Raw genomic sequence first — 20,709 nt, 5'->3', positions numbered from 1 at the left:
TGGATTGCGTGCATTAAACAACAACATTCGTATAGCACCTTGAACATATTGGATTGCTTCAAGGCATTTCATGGGAGCATTATATTTAAAAAAAAACAAAGGGAGATATTACTACAGGTGACCAGAAGCTTGGTTAAAGGGATGGTTTTAATGAAATACTTTAAGTGTGGTAGTGAGGTAGAGGAAAGGGGCGTCCAAAGCTTGGCATCCAAATTGTTAAAGGCTAAATCTCTGTTTTTGTCACTAATGAATGGCCAAACGATCTCTGTTTATAAACAAAGGAGATGGAGACAGAACATAACAATGTATTGGGGCAGAATGGGATCTCTGCTTTCAATAAGTTGTTCGTGTTTATTAAGGATTAATGACTCTCCCTTTATTTTTCTCACAGGCCATTTAAGACTTTACCCCTGGTCACTTCTGCTTCAATTTTTATCATTATTGCCTGAATATTAAACAATAGTCTCTAAGCGCCAATCAGTTGAAGCACATGTAATTTTCTTATATTTCTAATTATATTTTAGTTTAGATCTATGATTACTGTATTTGGGAGTTTCTATTCTCAAATATGTTTGATAAAGATGTTGTGGAAAGACTGGAATATAATGGTCTCTTGGTTGTGAAAAACAAATTTCATGATTGAAGTCATGTATTTGTCTCTAATGCTCACTCCCCCCAACCTCCAGATAGGGGTGGAGTGGGAGGAGATTGATCTATCAGTAGCTTTATGGGCTTAAGTATTTTTACACTTATTTTGGCTGCTATTTCCAGACAATAGTCATTTTATGTTTTGCTCTCCTGATCTTTTCTTTTCTCTTCTCCACTGCTCCTCTTCCTAGCAACAACCTTTCCCGTTCTTCCTTCAGTCCCGACAGTGGCCTGCAACCACGGCTGATATCCTGACACAGGGACTTTCAGTTCCCCTCTTGGTCTGCTCCAGTGTGCCCATTGAAGGTACCACCTGGCCTCCTAACCCTAACCCAAGCTGTCCTATAATTGTCACTTATCAGCTGTCTTGCCCAGTATGCCCACAGGGTGCCCTACCTCGCCAACCTCCTTTCTGGTTCACTCACCCAGCCACCACTGCCAGTGGATCAGTTGTCATGCATGGAGAGGAAGGAAGCCATATTACCTTCATCACAGAGGCAAGCCACTTCCATTTCTGCTCCATTGTGGGACTCCACCAATCCGCTATGGAACCCTCAGACATGCATGTTTCACTTCTGACTTGTACATTCCAGTGGTGCCTGGTCAGCCTCTCATCCATTAACATCACCCTGTCTAAAATTCTTCCTCCTGGACCCTAGCCGACATTACCCCAGCTCACCATGACCTTGCTGTCCATGCAAAGCTTTAAACTTAAAATTCTCATCAAGTTTAAATCCCTTCGTGATATCACCCCTCCTTTACCCAGTAATCCTCTGCAGCATCTATATGATGCGTTGCTATGATTTTGTCCTTTTGATGCATCTTCTTTATTGCACCCAAAATGTATACATTTGTTCATCTCACCCCTCTTGCTTAAATAAGACCCACTTTAAAACTCTTTGGGTCATCCTTCCGATGTTTTATTCTTTTATGTCTTGACATTTATTATCTTTTATTCGTTCACGTGATGTGAGCATATTTGCAATCTCCTGTGTGCCCTTGAGGAGATTCATTCCATGGGAGTAAATACACCACTGTGCTGATAGGAAGGGATTCCAGAATCGTGACCCAGCAACAGTGAAAGAACCAAATGATATAGTTTCAAGTCAGGATGGTGAGTGGCTTGAAGGAAAACTTGCAGGTCATACTGGTGTTCCCATGTATCTGTTGTTCTTGTCCTTCCTGGTGATCATGGTAGAGGCCATGGGTTGGGCGGTGCTCTCAGAAAAGGTTTGGTGAGTTATGGCAGGGTTTCTTGTAGTTGGCATACAACTGGTGCCACTGTGCATCAAAGGTGGAGAGAGTGAATATATAAAGGCAGTTGATGGAGTGCCAGTCAATTGGCCTGCTTTGTCCTGGTTGGCATCAAGATCCTTGAAGGTTGTTAGAGCTGCAGTCATCCAGACAAGTGGGAAGTATTCCATCACACTCCTGACCTATGCCTTGGAGATGGTGGAAAGGCTTTGGGGAAGCCTCTGTTAAGTTACAGGATTCCTTAGCCTCCAACCAGCTCTTGTAGCCACAGTATTGATATGGCTGGTTCAGTTTTCTGATCAATGGTAACCCCCCAGGAGGGTAGTGTTGGGAGAATTCGGTAATATTAATGCCAAGAGGCAATGATTGGATCCTCTCATGTTGGAGATGGTTATGTCCTGGCTCTTGTGTGACAGGTATGTTTCCTGGTACTTTTTGAATCAAGCCCAGACATTGTTCAGGTCTTGCTGCATTTAAACATGGACTGCTTCAATATCTGAGGAGTTGCAAATGACGCTGAACTTTATGCAGCCACCAGTCAATATCTCATTTTTGACCTGATGGAGAACAAATGAAGTAGTTGAAGATGATTGGGCCAAGGAAACTACCCTGAGGAACCCCTGCAGAGATATCCAGTTACAATCCGTAACATGCTGGGTATGACAACAGCCAGCAGAGAGTTTTCTCCTTGATTCCCATTGACTGCAATCTTGCTTGGGTGCCTTGATGCCACACCCAATCAAACATAGCCTTGACCTCAAGAACAGTCACAGCCACCTCACTTCTTGAATTCAGCTATGATGAGATTAGGAGCAGAGTGGCCCTGGTGGAACCCAAACTGAGCACCCCTGAGCGGGTTATTGATGAGTAAGTGACACTTCCTTTCATTTCACTGATGATCAAGGTTAGACCGATCAGGTAATTGTCAGAGTCGAGAGTGTGGTGCTGGAAAAGCACAGCAGGTCAGGCAGCATCTGAGGAGCAGAAGAATCAACTTTTCAGGCATGAGCCCTTCATCAGGAGTGAGGCTTGTGGGCTGGGGGCTGAGAGATAAGTGGATGGGGTGGGGGGCGGGGCGGGAGGGGGAAGGTAGCTGAGAAAGCGATAGGTAGGTGAAGATGAGGGAGAAGGTGATAGGTTGGGGGGGTGGAGCAGATGTATGGGAAAGGTGATGGACAGGTCAGGAGGGCGGTGGGAGGGGGAGTTGAAGTGTTCAACCATGGGGCAGTGGGGTTGGTTGGTGTGAGTTTCCCAGAGATGTTCTCTGAAACGTTCTGCAAGAAAGCGTCCTGTCTCCCCGATGTCGAGGAGACCACATCGGCTGCAATGGATACAGTAAATGACATTGGTAGAGGTACAAGTAATTTTCTGTCAAATGTGGAAGGAATTGTCAGTGTCTGTGGAACTTCTCTTGTTTTTTTTTAACTCAACAAAGAGAACTCAAACAATAAGTTGTTGCTATTTTGGGATAAGACAGAGATCTTATGGTGAAAATGTTGAGTTCCTGTCAGTATGTTACAGATGTACTCACAGAGATACATTGCTGGATGTGGAGGAGGGTTATAAAGCTGATCAAATAAACAAACTGCAAATAGGATACTTTGAGTATAGTGACTCACTGGATTCCTGTTGAAAACAAATTAAGTGTCTCAATGAAGCATGTCTGACTAGAAATTGAGCTCATTTCTCTGAGAAATCCAAAATAATTTCTAGAAAAAAAATGGCAGAGCAAACCGAAGTTAGTAAGGCAGAGGGATTTATTTAATTGCAAGATGCTTATTTGGAGTGTCCTTTAGTTCTGATAAACTGTGTGCAGCATTCTGCAGTCTTGTGTTTAGTGGTCACTTGTGAGTTTAATCATTTGAGTAGTTGCAGGCTGTTAGGAGATCACAAACAAGTCCAATCTGGTCATTATCAGACAAGGAGACAGACTCTACTAAAACAAATTCACTGAAGAATGATCATATGGGGCACAACTGACCGATTTAGGTTTTCCTTCATTTGCCATGGGGTCCCCTCAAAACTGCTCTGAAAATATTGGCATTTGTATGACTTCAGGACAACCTTTGTTTCAATCCACTTCAGTAACTAACTTGGTTGAACTATCTGAATCCACAGTATTTCAAATATAATATCACATCACCTGAAGTGTGTTCAATTTTTATCCAGTGTCAGTTGGTAACACTTTGAATCCAAAGATTCAAGTTCCACTCCACGGACCTGATACAAGAACAATTGTAGACTTGACACTCCAGTGCAGTGCTGAAGGAGCACTGCGTTATCAGAAGTGCCATTACTTGAATGAGAGATTAAGCCAAGATTGGTCTGATCTTGCAAGTGGGCATAATTCCTGGCCAATATTTATCCTTGAATTGATGTCGGATTATCTAATCGCATTGCTTTTGTGGGAAGTCGCTCTGTTAAAATTAGCTTGCCACATTTCCTACACTATAATTTTTGTTTATTTGTTTACAGAATGTGGGTGTCACTGGTCAGGTCAACATTTATTGTTCATCCCTACTTAGTCAGAGGGCAGTTCATTGTCAGCCATATTACTGTGGGTCTGGAGTCGCATGTAGGCCAGACCAGTTAAAGACAACAGATTTCCTTCCCTCAAGGACATCTGTGAACAAGATGGGATTTTTTTTTTTAAAATGGCAATCCGGTAGTGGTTAGATTGTCACCATTAAACTGGCTCTTTGTTCCCTCTGCCATGGAAGGATTTGAATCCATGTATCCAGAACATGCAGAACTGATTCCTAGTCAGGAGACATTACCAATATGCCACCAACCTTAATGTCATTCAAGTACATTTTTATGTGCTTTGGGACATCCTAACATTGCAATATGTACTATTTAAATACAGATCTTTCTCTGCTTTTTATTTGTGTCTAATCTTCAGTTGGTGATGTGGGGTTTACAGTGGCACAAAACTGGTCTGAGTTTTGTCTTGTATCTCCGATAGGTGACCCAGCCTCTAGATGTTCTGCTTATCAGGCAGCTTCTGTGATCACCGTTGGTCTGTCTGCTGGAATTACATTGTCTGGGAGCATAAGACTCCACCCAGACTGTGTGTGGTGCAGCCAGTCCAAACCATCTATGTACACCATGCAGCACTCTCCTTAATGTCCCGCAACGACCCTCCATCATCAAAACCATTCATGACAATCTGCCAGGAATGACGAATGGCTGGAGACCCCTTACCCTTTTTGGAAGATCTTCAATGATCTTTTCAAACCCTAAAGTAAATTGGGGAAGAGACGGTTTTGTTATCAACATAAATACTTGATGAGCAACCGTTCCTGATTTATCGGAACACAACACTTGCAGCATCCTTTTGTTCTCTAGCTGGTATCTGTGCAACAGAGGCTAATGTGTGCACATTTTTAAAAAACAATTCTCAGTTGTGAGCCTTTTTATTTTCAGTTGCAGTGCCAATGATGTATCTCACTGCACAGCAAAATTAAAATTAAGTCCCCCTACACGTTGTCAATTTGCTCGCTGAGCTGGTGGGTTTTTATTTTCAGATGTTTTGTCACCATGCTAGGTAACATCAGTGAGCCTCCGATGAAGTGTTGATGTCTGTCCCGCTTGCAATTTATGTGCCTTGGTCTATTGTGGTGGGTGGTACCATTTCCAGTTCTGTTTCTGAGAGGTTGGTAAATAGGGTCCAAATCTATATGATTGTTCATGGAGTTCCAGTTTGAGTACCAGGCCTCTGGCCTTAGTTTAGCCCATCCCAGGATGGATGTATTGTCAAACTGGTGTCCCTCTTTGTCAGTGTGTATGGATATTAGTGATAGTTGGTCTTTTTTTTTGTGGCTAGTTGGTGCTCATGCATCCAATGGCTAGTTTCCTGCCTGTTTGTCCAGTGTAATGTTTGTTGCAGTCCTTGCAGGGTATTTTGTATACTACGTTCGTTCTGCTGACTGTGGGTATGAGATCCTTTAAATTCATCAGTAGTTGTTTTAGTGTGGTAGTAGGTTTGTGGGCTACCATGATGCCGAGGAGTCGGATTAGCGTGGTGGTCATCTCTGAAATGTCTTTGATGTATGGTAGGGTGACTAGAGTCTCTGGGCGTGTCGTGCCTTCCTGTTTAGGTCTGTTGTGCAGGAATCAGTAACTGATCGGGTAGCTTATCGGGTAACTGATCCACAACCTGAGCTACAAATCTTCTCTTAAATCCCCACAATCTACATGTTGTCTCAACTCAATATGCAGAATGATTTTAGATGTGTGCGCATTTATTTCTCCTGACTCTCAAATTTTCCTTTCCTTCACTCGCCCCAGTGCCTCAACTCTGGCTCTGTGTAAAATATTAGGCAAGTAACCTGCTCCCTATGTGTTGATGCTCCAAAGAGCAGCACTAGGGATTCGAATCAGGAAAGTCTGGAATCCTGTGCGGAGGCCCAGGATTGGTCCATCGCATCTATCCAAGAGAGTTAGTAATTTAGCTCAATTCCCCTTCTGCCATTTACCTACTGCTTCTCTGACTTTTCCCTCTGCTGTCTACCTGTTGGTTCCCAAACCTACATTGACCATCCCATTTCCTCAACCCAGTGAAAATGACCTATTGGTACAATAGAATCATCCAGTATACCAGGAGGTCATTCGACCATCTTATTAGTACTGGCATTATAAAAGCTATCCAAGTGGCCCAGTTTCACCCACACTCTCCCCAAAGCTCTGAACCTTTTGCCTTTTTAAGTAGAGATCCAATTCCTTTTTGAAAATTACTGCTTCCTCCTGAACCAAATACCACAACTCAAAAGTTAAACCATTTTTTTTCTCTTCTATCAGTTTTACTGATCTCCCACAGTTTTCGGTCATAGTTTGTGCCATAATGTGCAAAAGCTAGCTGTCTATCATCTGATTGCCACTGTGTTGTCTACTGATCAGCCTGAGCTTTCAGCTTAGTAATAGAATTAACCTCATTGGCACCGTTAACAAACTGAAGTCTCCTCACTGGCTGATGCACAAATCCATCAGTCAGAACTAATACGGTGTTGTTCTGTCAATGATAGGATTTGACAAACCTGGGGCTGTAGAGAGGTAAATATTTAACTTGAGTTTTGCCAAGGGTTCCAAATATGTGTATACACAAAGTTGAATTGCTGGTGCCAACTTGCTGCTGGGTTGAGTCCTTATCCAGGAAGGGAAAGAGAGGGAAATTCAAGGATTTGCACTTTGCCACACTCTGAGTTCCATTTCATAGTAGCTCTGTCAGAAGCCTAAAAATAGGCCCAACCAGCAAAGTGGTTCACAGGCAGGTCACGAGGACATATATGTATATATTTCCACCAATTGAAGGAAGGTCTATTGATTACTCCAGTTTTGTCAATCCCCTAGCTATCTCCTTCTGCAGATACATTCCTACTAATACCACATGCCTTCAACTTCTGGGATGTTGCTGTACATACATATAACGTGTGGTGAGACCCCTACTAGACAAAAGAAGGAAAACCGAATTCTGCTTCAGTAGTGAAGTTAAAAGAAGTGTTTGTTGGTTCAAGGATAAATGTGAGCTGTGTACAGTCTTTTGCAATAAAAACTATGTGGGAGCTCACTTCACCAATGCAGGGATTCTGTGGAATGACTCAAGGCTAAATGGTAATATAGAACTGAATCCACATTCAATTCTGTGTTCAGAAACTTTAACTGCTGTTTCATTGGACCCACAGGATTTATGTTTGTTTTTTTCTTGAATCAATAGAGCTTGCATAATAAATTTTAAAACTGCACACTTAAGGGAAGTGTTGGATTGTGTAAGGGAACCTTGTAAGTGGCTCAGCTCATAGAGAACTAGGAAAGTACATGATTCATAAAAGCTTTCTGTCAGCCTCTGGGGGAATATCCACGGAATGATAAACATCTTTTCTGCACATTTGTGAAATATGACCAACTGTTTTCCTACGTTAGTATTAGTTCTCATTTGTACGATGGTTTGGATTTTATCATGGGTGTCAGCTGTGCCTCTCCAGAGTCAGAATCATTACATTCTGCTTTTAATTCCCATTGCAAGCGCAAAAATCAAGACTAATTCGCCAGTGTAGTACTGAGGGAGTGCAGCACTGTCAGAGATGCTGTCATTCAGATAGAATGTCAGATAAATCCCCATCTTCCTAATTGTCAGGATGCAAAAGATGTCATGGTGTTGTTGCAGAGAAGAGTAGGGGAGTTATCCTTTAGTGGTATTATCACTTAAATATTAATCTAGAAACTCAGCAAATGTTCTAGAGATCTGGGTTCAAATCCCACCATGGCAGATGGTGCAATTTGAATTTAATAAAAGACTGGAATTAAGAGTCTAGTAATGACCGCAAATCCATTGTCGATTGTTGGAAAAACCAATCTGGTTCACTAATGCCCTTTTAGGGAAGGAAATCTGCCATCCTTACCTGGGCTGGCCTACAAAATGACTGCAGACCCACAGCGATGTGGTTGACTCTTAACTGCCCTCTGGCAATTGGGGATGGGCAATAACTGCTAGCCTGGCTAAAGCTGCCCACATCCCATGAGTAAATAAAAAGAGAATCGCCTGGCCAATTCTTATTCCTCAATCAACATCTCCGAAAAAACAGATTATCTGATCACAGCCGCAGTGCTGTTAGAGGGACCTTACTGTGTGCAAATTCGCTGCTGTGTTTTCTACATTCTACAGTGACTACCCTTCACATTTACTTCATTGGCTGTGGAGTGTTTTGTGACATCTGGTAGTTGTGAAACAGGTGATATCAAAGCATCTGCCTTTTCTTTCTTTATTGCACTAAAGAATTCTGGGTGGAAGGAGAGAGTGAAGGTGGAGGTGGCAGCAGAAGATGCCAAATAGTATGAAATTTATGCAAAGCTTTGGATTCTCCCATTACATGTCAGCCAATAACATATTGAGTAGGGAGTTCTCCAGTGTCTTCCTTCAATTACACCCCCAATATTCAATTAATTAGCAATTCACCACACAAGATAGAGATGTGTGATTGATTTTTGTTTACATAACAGATATAAAGCGTATCTGTTGTGCAGGTACAGGTCCAATTATCTGTTTATTAATCCTCCACACGAGCCCCATCTCTCACTATCAGCAAGCCTTCTGTAAGATTAGAAAGCTATGTGCTCTAGTTCTCTTTCAGAGCATCCTTGCTATTCCTGCCCCAGCTGAAGTACTCTCCTCTTCAACCTTGTGCCACGTCTGAGGCGCGGTGACCCTCAGGTTCATCTACCACCAGTCATCTTTTTCCCTCATAAGAAAGCAGCCCTATGATCTGGAAAGACTATTTCAACTTTTTAATGTATTTCAATTACCTCTTGAAGTAGTATGTTCCACTTTGCAAGTGCCCTCTGGACAAAGACGATTCTTCTGAATTCATTTTGTTTGTGACACAGCTATGTTTATACCGCCTAGTTTTGAAGGCTTCAAAATGTAGCAGTATTCTGTCTGTTTGCCTTATTGAACCAGTTAATAGGTCACCCCTCGACCTTCTCTCTTCCAATGGAAACTGTCTCCACTACTTCAATTTTTCTTGATAATTATAATTTCTCAATTCTGGCATCATCCCTGTAAGTCATTTGTTTTGCATCTTCAGTGCCTCATATTCTTTTTCATAATATAGAGACCAGAACTGTGGTCAGTATGTGTGATTGGACCAAAGTTCCATTCCAATTTAACATACCTTCACTTTTCAGTTGTGTTTCTCTAGAAATGAACCCCTTGCTCTGTTTACATTTCTTTATGGCCTGATTAACCTGCATTACTATTTTTAAATTATTTGGCAATCATTATAATTACAACATTAAAATTCAAGATACAGTATTGAGGTGCTATTGAAACAATCCTTCTTGTTCTCCAAAACTAGAACTCCAGCATTGGAATATATCAAGATAATGAACACAGCTACAAAGTCAGAGGAGACTACGTTTGCAGGAACAAGATGAATGACTTTAACACTCTATTCAAATACTCAACATCATAAACACATTTTGAGTCAACCCATTAATATACTGTGTGGTATGTTATGGACCAGGCCAGACCCCCCTCAAAACATTCTAAGAAAGTAGCCCAGATTCTAACTTTTCCAGTTGTTTTAAGCAGGTGTAAGTGGATATTCCAGGAGAGATGCAGCTGGCCCAACCACTTAGTTTTAAACACAACAGAATTTATTTACAGACTACTGAATGAAATACGAACAAAAGAGAACAGAATAACTTAACTGATCCAAACACCCAATGGACTATCCCAATTTGATGATGCTGTTCCAAATTCCTGCAATAATCGCCATAAACACCCCTTGGCAAAAAAGATAAAATCAAACACAGGGTGATACAGAAGAGAGAGAGAGAGAGCAAGAGATGGCAGAAGGACTCAGCATGGAATACCTTCTTCCATGGAGCTGTTTCTTGGTCCAGCAGCCTCAAAAACTGACTGCTTGCTAAAACCAAGCCCAAACCAGAGAAAATCTGAGGTGGGAGAACTAGCCATTCGCCTTTCATTGAACAAGTGATTTTTAAAAAAAAAACTTGAAAGCCTTTTCAAATAGATAAACCCAGACATCTTGGCAACTCTGCCTCGGATAACACTTTTGGAAAAAAAACCTAGGACAACCTTGTTAAAGGAGCAGCATGGTCACAGGTATTACTCATCAGGAATTAGAGGAAGCTTGTATTGTATATTATGTATTTACACTGTTAAAAGTTAGAACTAGGAACTCACGTTATGTTTAAGTCTTTCAGTGGGTTCCTTTTTCACAGCTGGACTAGGGCTAACATAGGGTTTCAGAGAACCTGTCTGAACTAGTGTGGTGTCAGCCTGCAGAATAAACAAGATGAGTTCTTATTCCTAGAAAGTTGAAGTGTGATTATTCAAATGTCACAGAACTCCTATCAGAATAGCCTTCAGTATTCTAGGAGTAGCAGGCAGCAGATATTTGAATCTAGATATAGAGGTGTGATTGAGTTGTCAGTCCAAAGACATTTATTGAACCACTTTATTTCAATTAAAAATTCTTGTGTATTATCATAGAAATTGTCTAAGTAAACTGGTCGTGCTATAATTGCCCTATTCCTGATTGTAGAAAGTGAGAACTGCAGATGCTGGAGATCAGAGTCAAGAGTTATGTGCTGGAAAAGCACAGCAGGTCAGGCACCATCTGAGGAGCAGGAGAATCGATGTTTCAGGCATATAAGCCCATCATGCCCCATGGGGAAATGTGGGGTTATGGGGATAGGATAGGGGTCTGGGTGGGATGCTCTTTTGAAGTATTCAGTGGGCTGAATGCCCTCTCCCCACGCTGCAGGAATTGTTGATTCATTCCTTTTGTTTTAGAGAATAAGTACCCACCTCTAACAGGACCACTGTCCACAGTAGCACATCAGGAATGTGGTTATAATATGATATGCGTATTGTGATACAATCATAAATCTGAAACTTCCACCAGTTGTTTCGTTGCTATATCTCTTATTGTGCAAGAGTGGGAATCATTCAAGTCTGTAGGGGTACTGAGGTGGAGTCAAAGATGGAACAAAGATTTTGGACGCACAAGTTCAAAGCAGGTGTTCCAGAATTCTGTCTGACAGAAATGATATTGGTGTCCCGATAATGCGATGAAGATTTATGCTGTATGGCAGATGTTTGCTGCCTTCCTGTGTCCAGCTATTGCTCCTGTGCAGACTTTCTGCTGCATTTGGATTTGATTCACTATCTCCATTTCCCAAGAGAGAATGTAGAGGATGGGTATTAGTGAGAGGAGGTCCATTCCATTGAGCAAGCAAATGGGGAAAAAAACATTGCAACTCCAATATAAGACAAAGGAAATATATACAACATTGTTCTTCAGCGGTTAGCACTGCTGCTTCACAGTGCCCGGATCCAGGTTCAGTTCCAGCCTCGAATGACTGACTGTGTGGAGTTTGCACATTCTCCCCGTGTCTGCATGGTTTCAGTCCAAAGATGTGCAGTTTGGTGGATTGGCCATGCTAAAATCCTCATAGTGTCTAGGGATATGCAGGCTAGGTGGATTAGCCATGGGGAAATGTGGGGTTATGGGGATAGGATAGGGGTCTGGGTGGGATGCTCTTTTGAAGTATTCAGTGGGCTGAATGCCCTCTCCCCACGCTGCAGGAATTGTTGATTCATTCCTTTTGTTTTAGAGAATAAGTACCCACCTCTAACAGGACCACTGTCCACAGTAGCACTATTGATATCAGCTGTTTTGCTGAAGGACTGGGGTAGGATTGTGAGCTTCCAGTGGAAGCAAATACAGAGGGAGATGGGCATGACCTTGTTGGTTTGGGGGCAGTTTCCTAGCACCATCCAGTGCCTCCGGAGATGGGGGTAAAGCAGGGCTACTTGTCCACAAGTGGCAGGTTTCCACTTGAGGCTTCTTATAGCACTGTGAAGCGTATTGTCAGAGACATCTGGGACCAATGGCCTGGCCTGGAGGTGATCTGCTGGCAACAGACTTGGGAGTCAGCTCTCCAGGCAGGCCTAGGGATCCTCTGTGCCTGCCTGAGTTCAGCTGCAGGCCATCCTGTGGTTCCCTCCGTCTTAGGCGCCTGAATGGACAGCCTGCTGCTTCCCCAGCACTGGTGGGCTTCCTGTTGCCCCTCCAGCCTCTATTAACCGCCCACTTCAGAGGGTCGGTACAGGCCACCAGGTAAAACCACATTCTGTCACTTTTCGTCACACGATGCCAGCATACAGCCCCCAAGTGAGCCTGACTCTGAGCTCCTGAAGCTCTCCACGGAAATCCCCCAGGTTTCGGTTCCTGTCAGTCCATGGTGTTTCCGACATTCCCCATGCAGCCCATGAGCAATTGTGATGTTCAAGATGTGATTTTCAACAAAGTGCCACCTTAAATCTTTGTAGGAACATTGCCTCAGCCAGTTGCAGGATGCCAATCAGCATTCTCACTTTGGTTGGGAAAGACCAACCCTCAGCACTTTCTGTTGTTTAAATACACTCCACATTATGATGAGCAATCCCAGGAGATCAGGAATCTGACCATTCCCTACTCTCAACCAACACGGTAGAAAGTTTGAGCAGCTTTTAAGTGAAAGGTGAATAACTAAGTCTTAGAATGTGTAATGGGGTAATTAGATGTTTATCCCCCCTACTCCAGGGTGATAGCTCTTTGGGTACAGGCTTGTCATTCCCTATGAGTGAGTGATGGTAGTTTAAGCTGCGTGCAGGTACTTCAATTTTTGAAGTTTGCATCACATATAGACAGGGTGGTTAAAAAGGCATTTGGCGTGCTTGCCTTCTTTGCTCAGACATTTGAGTGTAGGAGTTGGGACATTATGTTGAGGTTGTGCTGGACACTCTTCTGGAATATTGTGTCCAGTTCTGGTCGCCCAGTTACAGCAAGGATATTATTATTAAGCTGGAGAGGGTTCAGAAGAGATATACCGCAATGTTGCCCAGAATGGGAGGTTTCAGTTATAAAGAAAGGCTGGGACTTTTTCACTGGTGCATAGGAGGTTGGGAGGGGACCTGACAGAAGCTTATAAAATAAGGAGAGGTACAGATAGAGTAAATGGCAGTTGTCTTTTCCCTGGGTTGGAGGATTTCAAGACTATCGGGTACATTTTTGAGGTTAGAGGAGAGAAATTTAGTAAAGACATAAGAGGCAATTATTTTACACAGAGGGTGGTTCAAGTATGGAATGAACTTCCAGAGGAAGTGGTGAATGCAGGCACAATTACAATGTTTAAAAGATGTTTGGATAGACACATGAATAGGAAAGGTTTGGAGGAATTTGGGCCCGGAGCAGGCAGGTGGGACTAGTTTAGTTTGAGATTATGTTCAGCATGGACTGGTTGGACCAAAGGGTCTGTTTCTGTGCTGTATGACTCCATAACTCTACATGCCCCCTTAAAGGTACATGCACATAATACCACAACAAGGACAGTCAATTTGCATACAACACTCTCCCACAAACAAGAATGTAATCAGATAAGCTATCTTCAGTGATCATGACTGAGGAATAAATATTGGCAGGAATAAACTCCCTTTGAAATAGCACCCATAGGATTGTTTTACATTCACCCAAAAGGTCAGAAAGGATCGTGGTTTGCTATCTTGTCTGAAAGACCACATGCTAGTGAAATAAATCACTATTACCCCATTGCATAGTGCCATCCTTCAGAATGTTGTGCTCCAGCTTTGATGTGAGACTTGAACTTACCACCTTATAATTCAGAAGTGTGTGCTACCTGCTGAGTGCATCCCTGTATATCTTGTGCATGGTCAGCTCTCCTGAATGAGGCTTGATAGTGAGCATTCGGTCATTGGGCTCACCCATCAGTATGGGGTGAATTGAGGAGGTCAAAATATCCCAGCAGCACCTAGAGTCAGTCGAAGCTCCCCAACTGAGATCAGCTGTTCTGGCACATGCCAAGTTGTGCCAGAAGGTCATGTGCCGCAAATGCAGTAATCCATCATCTCAGAATAAGGACTGACCTCCTTCCAGAAGCCATGGGGACTGCTTGCTTGAAAACCACTGAAATTCTAAGTATCAAGTGACCCACTTGCCTGTATTTTGCACTAGTTGGAGGAGTACAGAACTTCACTCTCTCAGGCTTCCACCTTTCACCAATTCAAAACGTTTAGTGAGTCACAAGAAATCACATGGTCCAGGGCTAGCTGGATGGCTCAGTAGGTCCTTTGTTGTCCGTTATCATTCACATGTTCATCAATCCAAGTGGATTGGGTGGGCCAGTGTCATGGAACGAGTGGGATCATGTCTATCTGACCTCACTCATTGTCTCCTTCACTGTACTTCCAGTCACTGATCCCAAAGGAGCTCATTCTACAGCTCTCTGTCTACTCTGTCTCTGTGAAGGCAATGCAAGTGGAGTCTTTCTTTGTCCTGAGTACTTAACATTGCCTTATTGCTGATGATGAAAGCACATTGTAAACTCTGTTGTTGAAATTACTGATAGGCACCTCCAAACCTTAACCAAAATGGTATAGGAAGTCACAGTTATTTCTTTATAAAAGAAAAGCAGACATTGTTTGGTAGAGTTTAAGTTTGAGTCCATGCTACTTGATGGGAAGCCTCTGCAAGCACACACCAAGGTTTTAGAGATACAGTAGTCAGGAGTTTACAACCAACGTTTGGAAAACCGTACCCATTGCAGGTCCAGACCTTTAATATGAGCTGCCAGAAGAGACAACCTCAGTTGTGAATACTGCTCATTATGTTGTCCTCTTGATATTCATTCAGTCAGCTGACTTAATAAAAGAGGCAGGTGGCAATCCCATCCCTCTCCTGTTTTCCCCCGCCCCGTTCTCTAACCCCCCCGCCACTCCTCCCAGCCCTGTGCACATAATGGCTGCAAGAGTTGAACCTTTTCCATACTGATTTGTACTGTTGGCTGTCTTTTTCAGAGTTGACCTGTGAACTAACATTGAAGTCATCAAGAAACGGCCAATCAGGTAAGCGATGTGCAACATGGCAACTTACAATGTTGCATATTATTTTGGAGTATTTTATTGTGGAGCTTAGCACTGTAAGGTAAAAAGTAACATTGGAAGCATCAGGGTAAAGGAAACTCAGCAGCTGCCTAAACTACTCTGGCAGTACTAGAGACCCCGAGCAATAAGTTGCCATCTGCACTGATCTTGCATCTTTGACTCCAACAATACTGAGGCTTTAATACTGAGGGTGATCTCTAAAACAAGAGAAAGGTTGTAGCAAGGGAAGAGGCCAATCACTGATTTTGAGCAGTTTGTGCACTGCCCTCTCAAACGACAAGCGAATTAATCCCAAATGAAGTAGTGTCCTTTGGGCCAATTAATCCTTTGGTGGATGTTTATTGTGTCATGTCAGAGAATGAACAGGAGATCATTCAACTTATTGTATCGTTGCCAGGTCTTTGGTACAGATATCTAATTAGTTCCACCTGCCTACTCTGTCTTCATAGCATTGTATGTTCCCCCCTTCGAGTATTGATCCCATTGCTTTTTGAAAGTTCCAATTGCACCACCCTTTCAAGCAAGGAATTCCAGATCCTCATCAAGTCACTGCATTAAAAGAAAAGTTGTATTTGGCTGTTTTGGTAATCGTCTTTTGTTCTTTTGGTACCAACCTCCTATCACTGATAAAAAGTTTCTTTTAACTTGACTTATCAAAGCCCTTTTTGTCTTATATTCTGGTGTAATTGACGTTGCCAAATCATGCTTTTCTGGCATCCATCTGTTTAGACATGTCCAGTGCCATAAGATCTTTTTTTACTGTCTCCAGATTTGCTCAGATGATGCAGAGTTAAGCCTGCAAACCAGTGACAGTGAAAGAGGAAAATAGGGAATTAGCACAGGAGCGGACAGAAAGTTGGCACATCATTTAGTTTAGTCATTAGTGTTGGCCATGCACGTTGGCAATAGATGTGCCATCAGTCACTCCAAAAATGAACATTACCAATATGAACTCACAAACAGTTCTGACAAAAGGCAGTGCCTCAAATCTAATGTTTAAATAGTTTTGCACAGCTGGCTTACGACTGTGAAGCTTTAGAAAATTACCAAATTTGTACTTTGTAGTGCAGTGATCATTTTGGAAATGTAAAACAAATAATGGTGGTTACAGAGGTAGACTGGCAGGATCAAACCAGCAGCCTGTTCTGAAATCTTTTCAGCGATTGTTTTCAAGGTAAGTTTTAATTCACTCAAAGCCAAGGGGGTTACATATCTCTTGATAACCAATCAGGGACTAAAGCCCTCTTTGTGCAAGTTGGTAACATGCACAGATAAGCAGTGTTCAGAGTACCTGGTTTAAGGTGATGGAATATGTCAAATTTCATTTCTCCTCACATGGGATTCTACAATTTGTCCATGCCTTGAGGAACATATCTAATTAGTCTGCCCCTTTTACCTGCTGTGATAATGTATGTGGGGACTAAAACAAGGCCAATGCTTTCTGGTGACTGAATAAATAAAGTCTTCTATTTGATTGGGTGGAATTTGAACAGATGTCTTCCAGATGCCCAATTCTGTTTTTGAGTGAAACCTGAAAGCTAATGCCATTGCTCCTGAATTCTATAATGTCCGCACCAATGATTTTTGCACTGACCGAGAATCTCTTTCCAGCATCCTGTAAACCAGGAGAAATTATAAACAGCTTCTACTGAATGCCCACCTTTCCCTCGACTAAACATGAAGCAATAGTTTTCTTTGCAAAATTGCTCCACTCAGCATCTATCACATTTGGTGGATATTTACCAATAGGCAGCTTTTTGATAATTTGAGTTTTACTTCACGTTCTCATTTCCTCCACTTATACCAAGACTTGTACACTTGGACTGGGGAGAGTATTTCACTCTTGGTTAATGCAGCTCTTGAAGGATCTCTGAACAACCCAGAAACTGATCTCAGTGTCATGAGTTTTATACCTAGGCCAGCCAGATTGTAACCTGAGAAGAAAAGTACTGCCCATTCTTTATTCTGTCAACTTTGTTTTCTAATGTTGCCTATACTTAGCACTTGGTTCTCACAACAAATTTAAAACAACGATAGTGCAAGTTTTGCATAAAAGTCTAAAGGTTACTACAGACTGCAATTTATTTACAGCCCAGAAACAGACCATTTGGCTAAGCAGGTCTGTACCATTGTTAGTGTTCCACCTAACCAATATCTCATTCTTTTACTTTCTCTCTCCTTATCCAGTTAAATGCATCTATACTGTTCACAACAGGGCATTGCTACTGTAATCAACTATACATTAACGTAGGATGAGGCAATGAACACGGTGGGTCAGTAGTTAGTACTGCTGCCTCACTGAACCAGGAATCCGGGTTTGATTCAATCCTCGGGTGACCGTCTGTGTGGAGTTTGTACATTCTCCCGATGTCTGCATGGGTTTCCTCCAGCTACTGTGGTTTCCTCCCATAGTCCAAAGATGTGCAGGATTGGAGGATTGGACATGCTAAATTGCCCCAGGGATGTGCAGGCTTGGTGGGATAGCCATGGGATATGCAGGGTTATAGGGATAGGGTGGGTAGGTGAGCTTGTGTGGGATGATCTTTGGAGGGTCAGTAGCACTCTCAGCTCAATAGGGCTGAATGGCCTGATTCCACCCTGTAAGGGTTCTATGATTTCTTCTTATACACTAAATTTCCATTGACTGCCTTGGCTCAGTGGGCCACTTGAATATATAGAAGTCGAGCAGATGGTTGTGCATCTGAGGTTAGTGCCATATGTGTCCTGACCAACTACAATGTCAGAGTGCTAGGACATCACACTGGCATCCACAGCTAACCTTCTGCTCTGAAGCTGACGCCTGACATCCTTGAGGTCCCAGAAATGAATCCAGGGAGAAACCAGTAGCTGGTGAAATATTAATTAGACGTATTTCCCTGGGACCATCACAGGCATCAAACAGTCAGCCATTTTGGTTGGGACGGAAGGGCCTTTTGTGGATACCCCCATTTCCCTCCTCACAGGCCTTCCCCCTCATTGCAAACACTGCATGATAACCAGTGCACACCTTTTGATCGCTGGGTTTTCTTTCACGTTCTGGTTTCCTCTGCTCGTACAGAGTCTTGTTCTCCTGGACAAGGAACTAGGTTCCCTTGCAAGCCCAGAGGTATGATAACCACAGCCTCCCGTGGCTAGTATAGAGGTGGCCTCCCTGAATGTGTGCAGCAGACCACTGCAAAACCTCCAGGGACAAGTCTCAGACAGTCACTAACTTTCTAACACTAAGTCCAAAGCACCTCATCTACAAACCTGACACCCAGCCCTTTAAATAATGCCAGCTGGGATATGGAGGGTGATTCCCTGGGGCTACTGTTGAGCTGAGACTGCTTATTGCAGACACGTGCAGTCCAAGTTTCTGAAATAGGCATGAAATCAGCCAGAGCAGCTAAATGATTTTCTGGTAGCTCTCCCTGGCACTTCTCTGGTGTGCCCACACTCACTTACTTCCTATGCCAGAAATGTAGCCTGCACCATTTTTGTCTTTTGGACCTTTTATAATATCACTATCAATGGTCCCACACTGCCCAACTCTGAATATCTTGTATTCTCACTTGTACTGTAGTACAGGAGTACAGTGAAAAGTTTTTACAATGGTTGCTTTTTAATGGTACATCTTTGGTACAAGTACCCAGGTACAAATCTTAGAGTTTTAAAAAAAAGTAGTGTTGTTATACAAAAGAGTCTCTGGAGGTGATATGCAACATTTAATGACTTTTAAAATCATCTTTCCAGAAGGTCAGGACAGTCAAACTTTATACAGTACCATGGGATCCAAGGAAAGATGTAAGAGGTTTGAAGGAAGGTACACCTGTGTTGGGTTAGCACTGTGCCTGTCAGATAGTAAACAGAGCAGCACATCACAGGGGTGTTGCATTTGAGGAATTGGATTCAATCTCGGAACATAAGTGAGCGACTGATGAATGTTACAGTGCAGATCTCCACTGCAGTTCTCTGCTGGACAACTCAGTGATCTTTAAACCCAGCAGAAATTAGCTGCATCGTGTCCGGGAAAGGTTAATACACAAGGACAAAAGCCCGAACTTACTTATCCAGCTCTGCCAATTACATTCTTGGAATGGCTGTCTCAGCAGAAATTAGTTCTCATAGACCAGGAAAGGGCTGGAGCCAGCGATCTTCTAGGGCAACTCACTCACTGGCTATTAGACTCACTAAGCCATTTGCCGAGTTCAGAGAGCTTGGCTTTTCACAAAAACCAGTGGTTTCAAAGTGAACAAATTATTAATGTACTAAAGTGTCCGATGTCTCAGTGAGCTACATAAGGCTACATTAAGAGAGATGGCCCAAAGCTTGATCAAAGATGTGTACTGTAAGGAGTCCCTTAGAAAATAATAGGAGATGGAAAGGTGAAAGGAGAGGTTGGATCCTAGGCAGCTAGTGACAGGGGCACCAACGTTGGAGCAATCACAATGGAAGATGCTCAAGTGGCCAAAAATAATGGAGTGCAGTTATCTCAGAGGGTTTTGTGAATTACATATAAATGGGAAGGGGTGAAATCAAGGCATTGCTTAACAGGGGGCAAACTTAGGTGAGGTGAGATGATTGGGTAAAAATGACCTGGGTGAGAGAATAAGCACAGGCAGTGTGTTCATATTTCCATATTGTAATACCTCATCACCAGTTAGTGCAACTTCTAAGAGGAAACAATGCTTTAATCAGTAAGATTGAAAATGGAGAACTTAATAGTTTTATATGTATTTTATTCACAGTGGCAATGTGGGTCAGTTTTTGTGGTGTTGGTTCAGAGGTAAATGATATGGTGTCTAAACTCCCATTCTTGCAAAATAGTGCTTACATAGTTACATGGTATAGAAACAGGCCCTTCAACCCACTATGTCTTTTCTGACAAACACCAAATGACACTAATCCCATTTACTTGCATTTGTTCTGTAGCCTACTACGTCCTAGCATTTTAAGTGCTCTGAATTAGTGGTGCTGGAAGAGCACAGCAGTTCAGGCAGCATCCGAGGAGCAGTAAAATCGATGTTTCGGGCAAAAACCCTTCATCAGGAATGCAGGCAGAGAGCCTGAAGGGTGGAGGGATAAAGTGAGAGGAGGGTGGGGATAGGGAGAAAGTAGCATAGAGTACAATAGGTGAGTGGGGGACGGGATGAAGGTGATAGGTCGGAGGGTGGAGGGTGGAGTGGATAGGTGGAAAAGAAGATAGGCAGATAGGACAAGTCATGGGGACAGTGCTGAGCTGGAAGTTTGGAACTGGGGTGAGGTGGGGGAAGGGGAAATGAGGAAACTGTTAAGTCCACATTGATGCCCTGGGGTTGAAGTGTTCCGAGGCGGAAGATGAGGGAGGCGTTCTTCCTCCA

General features: G+C 42.8%; 1 protein-coding gene across 3 annotated transcripts in view; it reads left to right on the top strand.

Moving 5' to 3' along the window:
- The window catches only part of ccdc92ba (coiled-coil domain containing 92Ba), a 91,484-nt gene that overhangs the window by 28,875 nt on the left and 41,900 nt on the right, over positions 1–20,709 (top strand). For all 3 annotated transcript variants that reach the window (XR_015752327.1, XM_043718331.2, XM_043718332.2), the window contains exon 3: positions 15,284–15,331. Coding sequence is in view for 2 of the 3 variants with exons in the window: in XM_043718331.2 (XP_043574266.2) it covers positions 15,284–15,331 (48 nt within the window). In the remaining variant the exon portion in view is untranslated. The remainder of the gene's footprint in view (positions 1–15,283; positions 15,332–20,709) is intronic.

The sequence above is a fragment of the Chiloscyllium plagiosum genome, unplaced genomic scaffold (assembly GCF_037043375.1).
Source record: "Chiloscyllium plagiosum isolate Xiang-an unplaced genomic scaffold, Cpla_swu_hap1 HiC_scaffold_31, whole genome shotgun sequence".
Lineage (NCBI taxonomy): Eukaryota > Metazoa > Chordata > Chondrichthyes > Orectolobiformes > Hemiscylliidae > Chiloscyllium > Chiloscyllium plagiosum.
The sequence above is the reverse complement of the archived record's forward strand: the minus strand, read 5'-3'. Positions and strand labels throughout refer to the sequence as shown.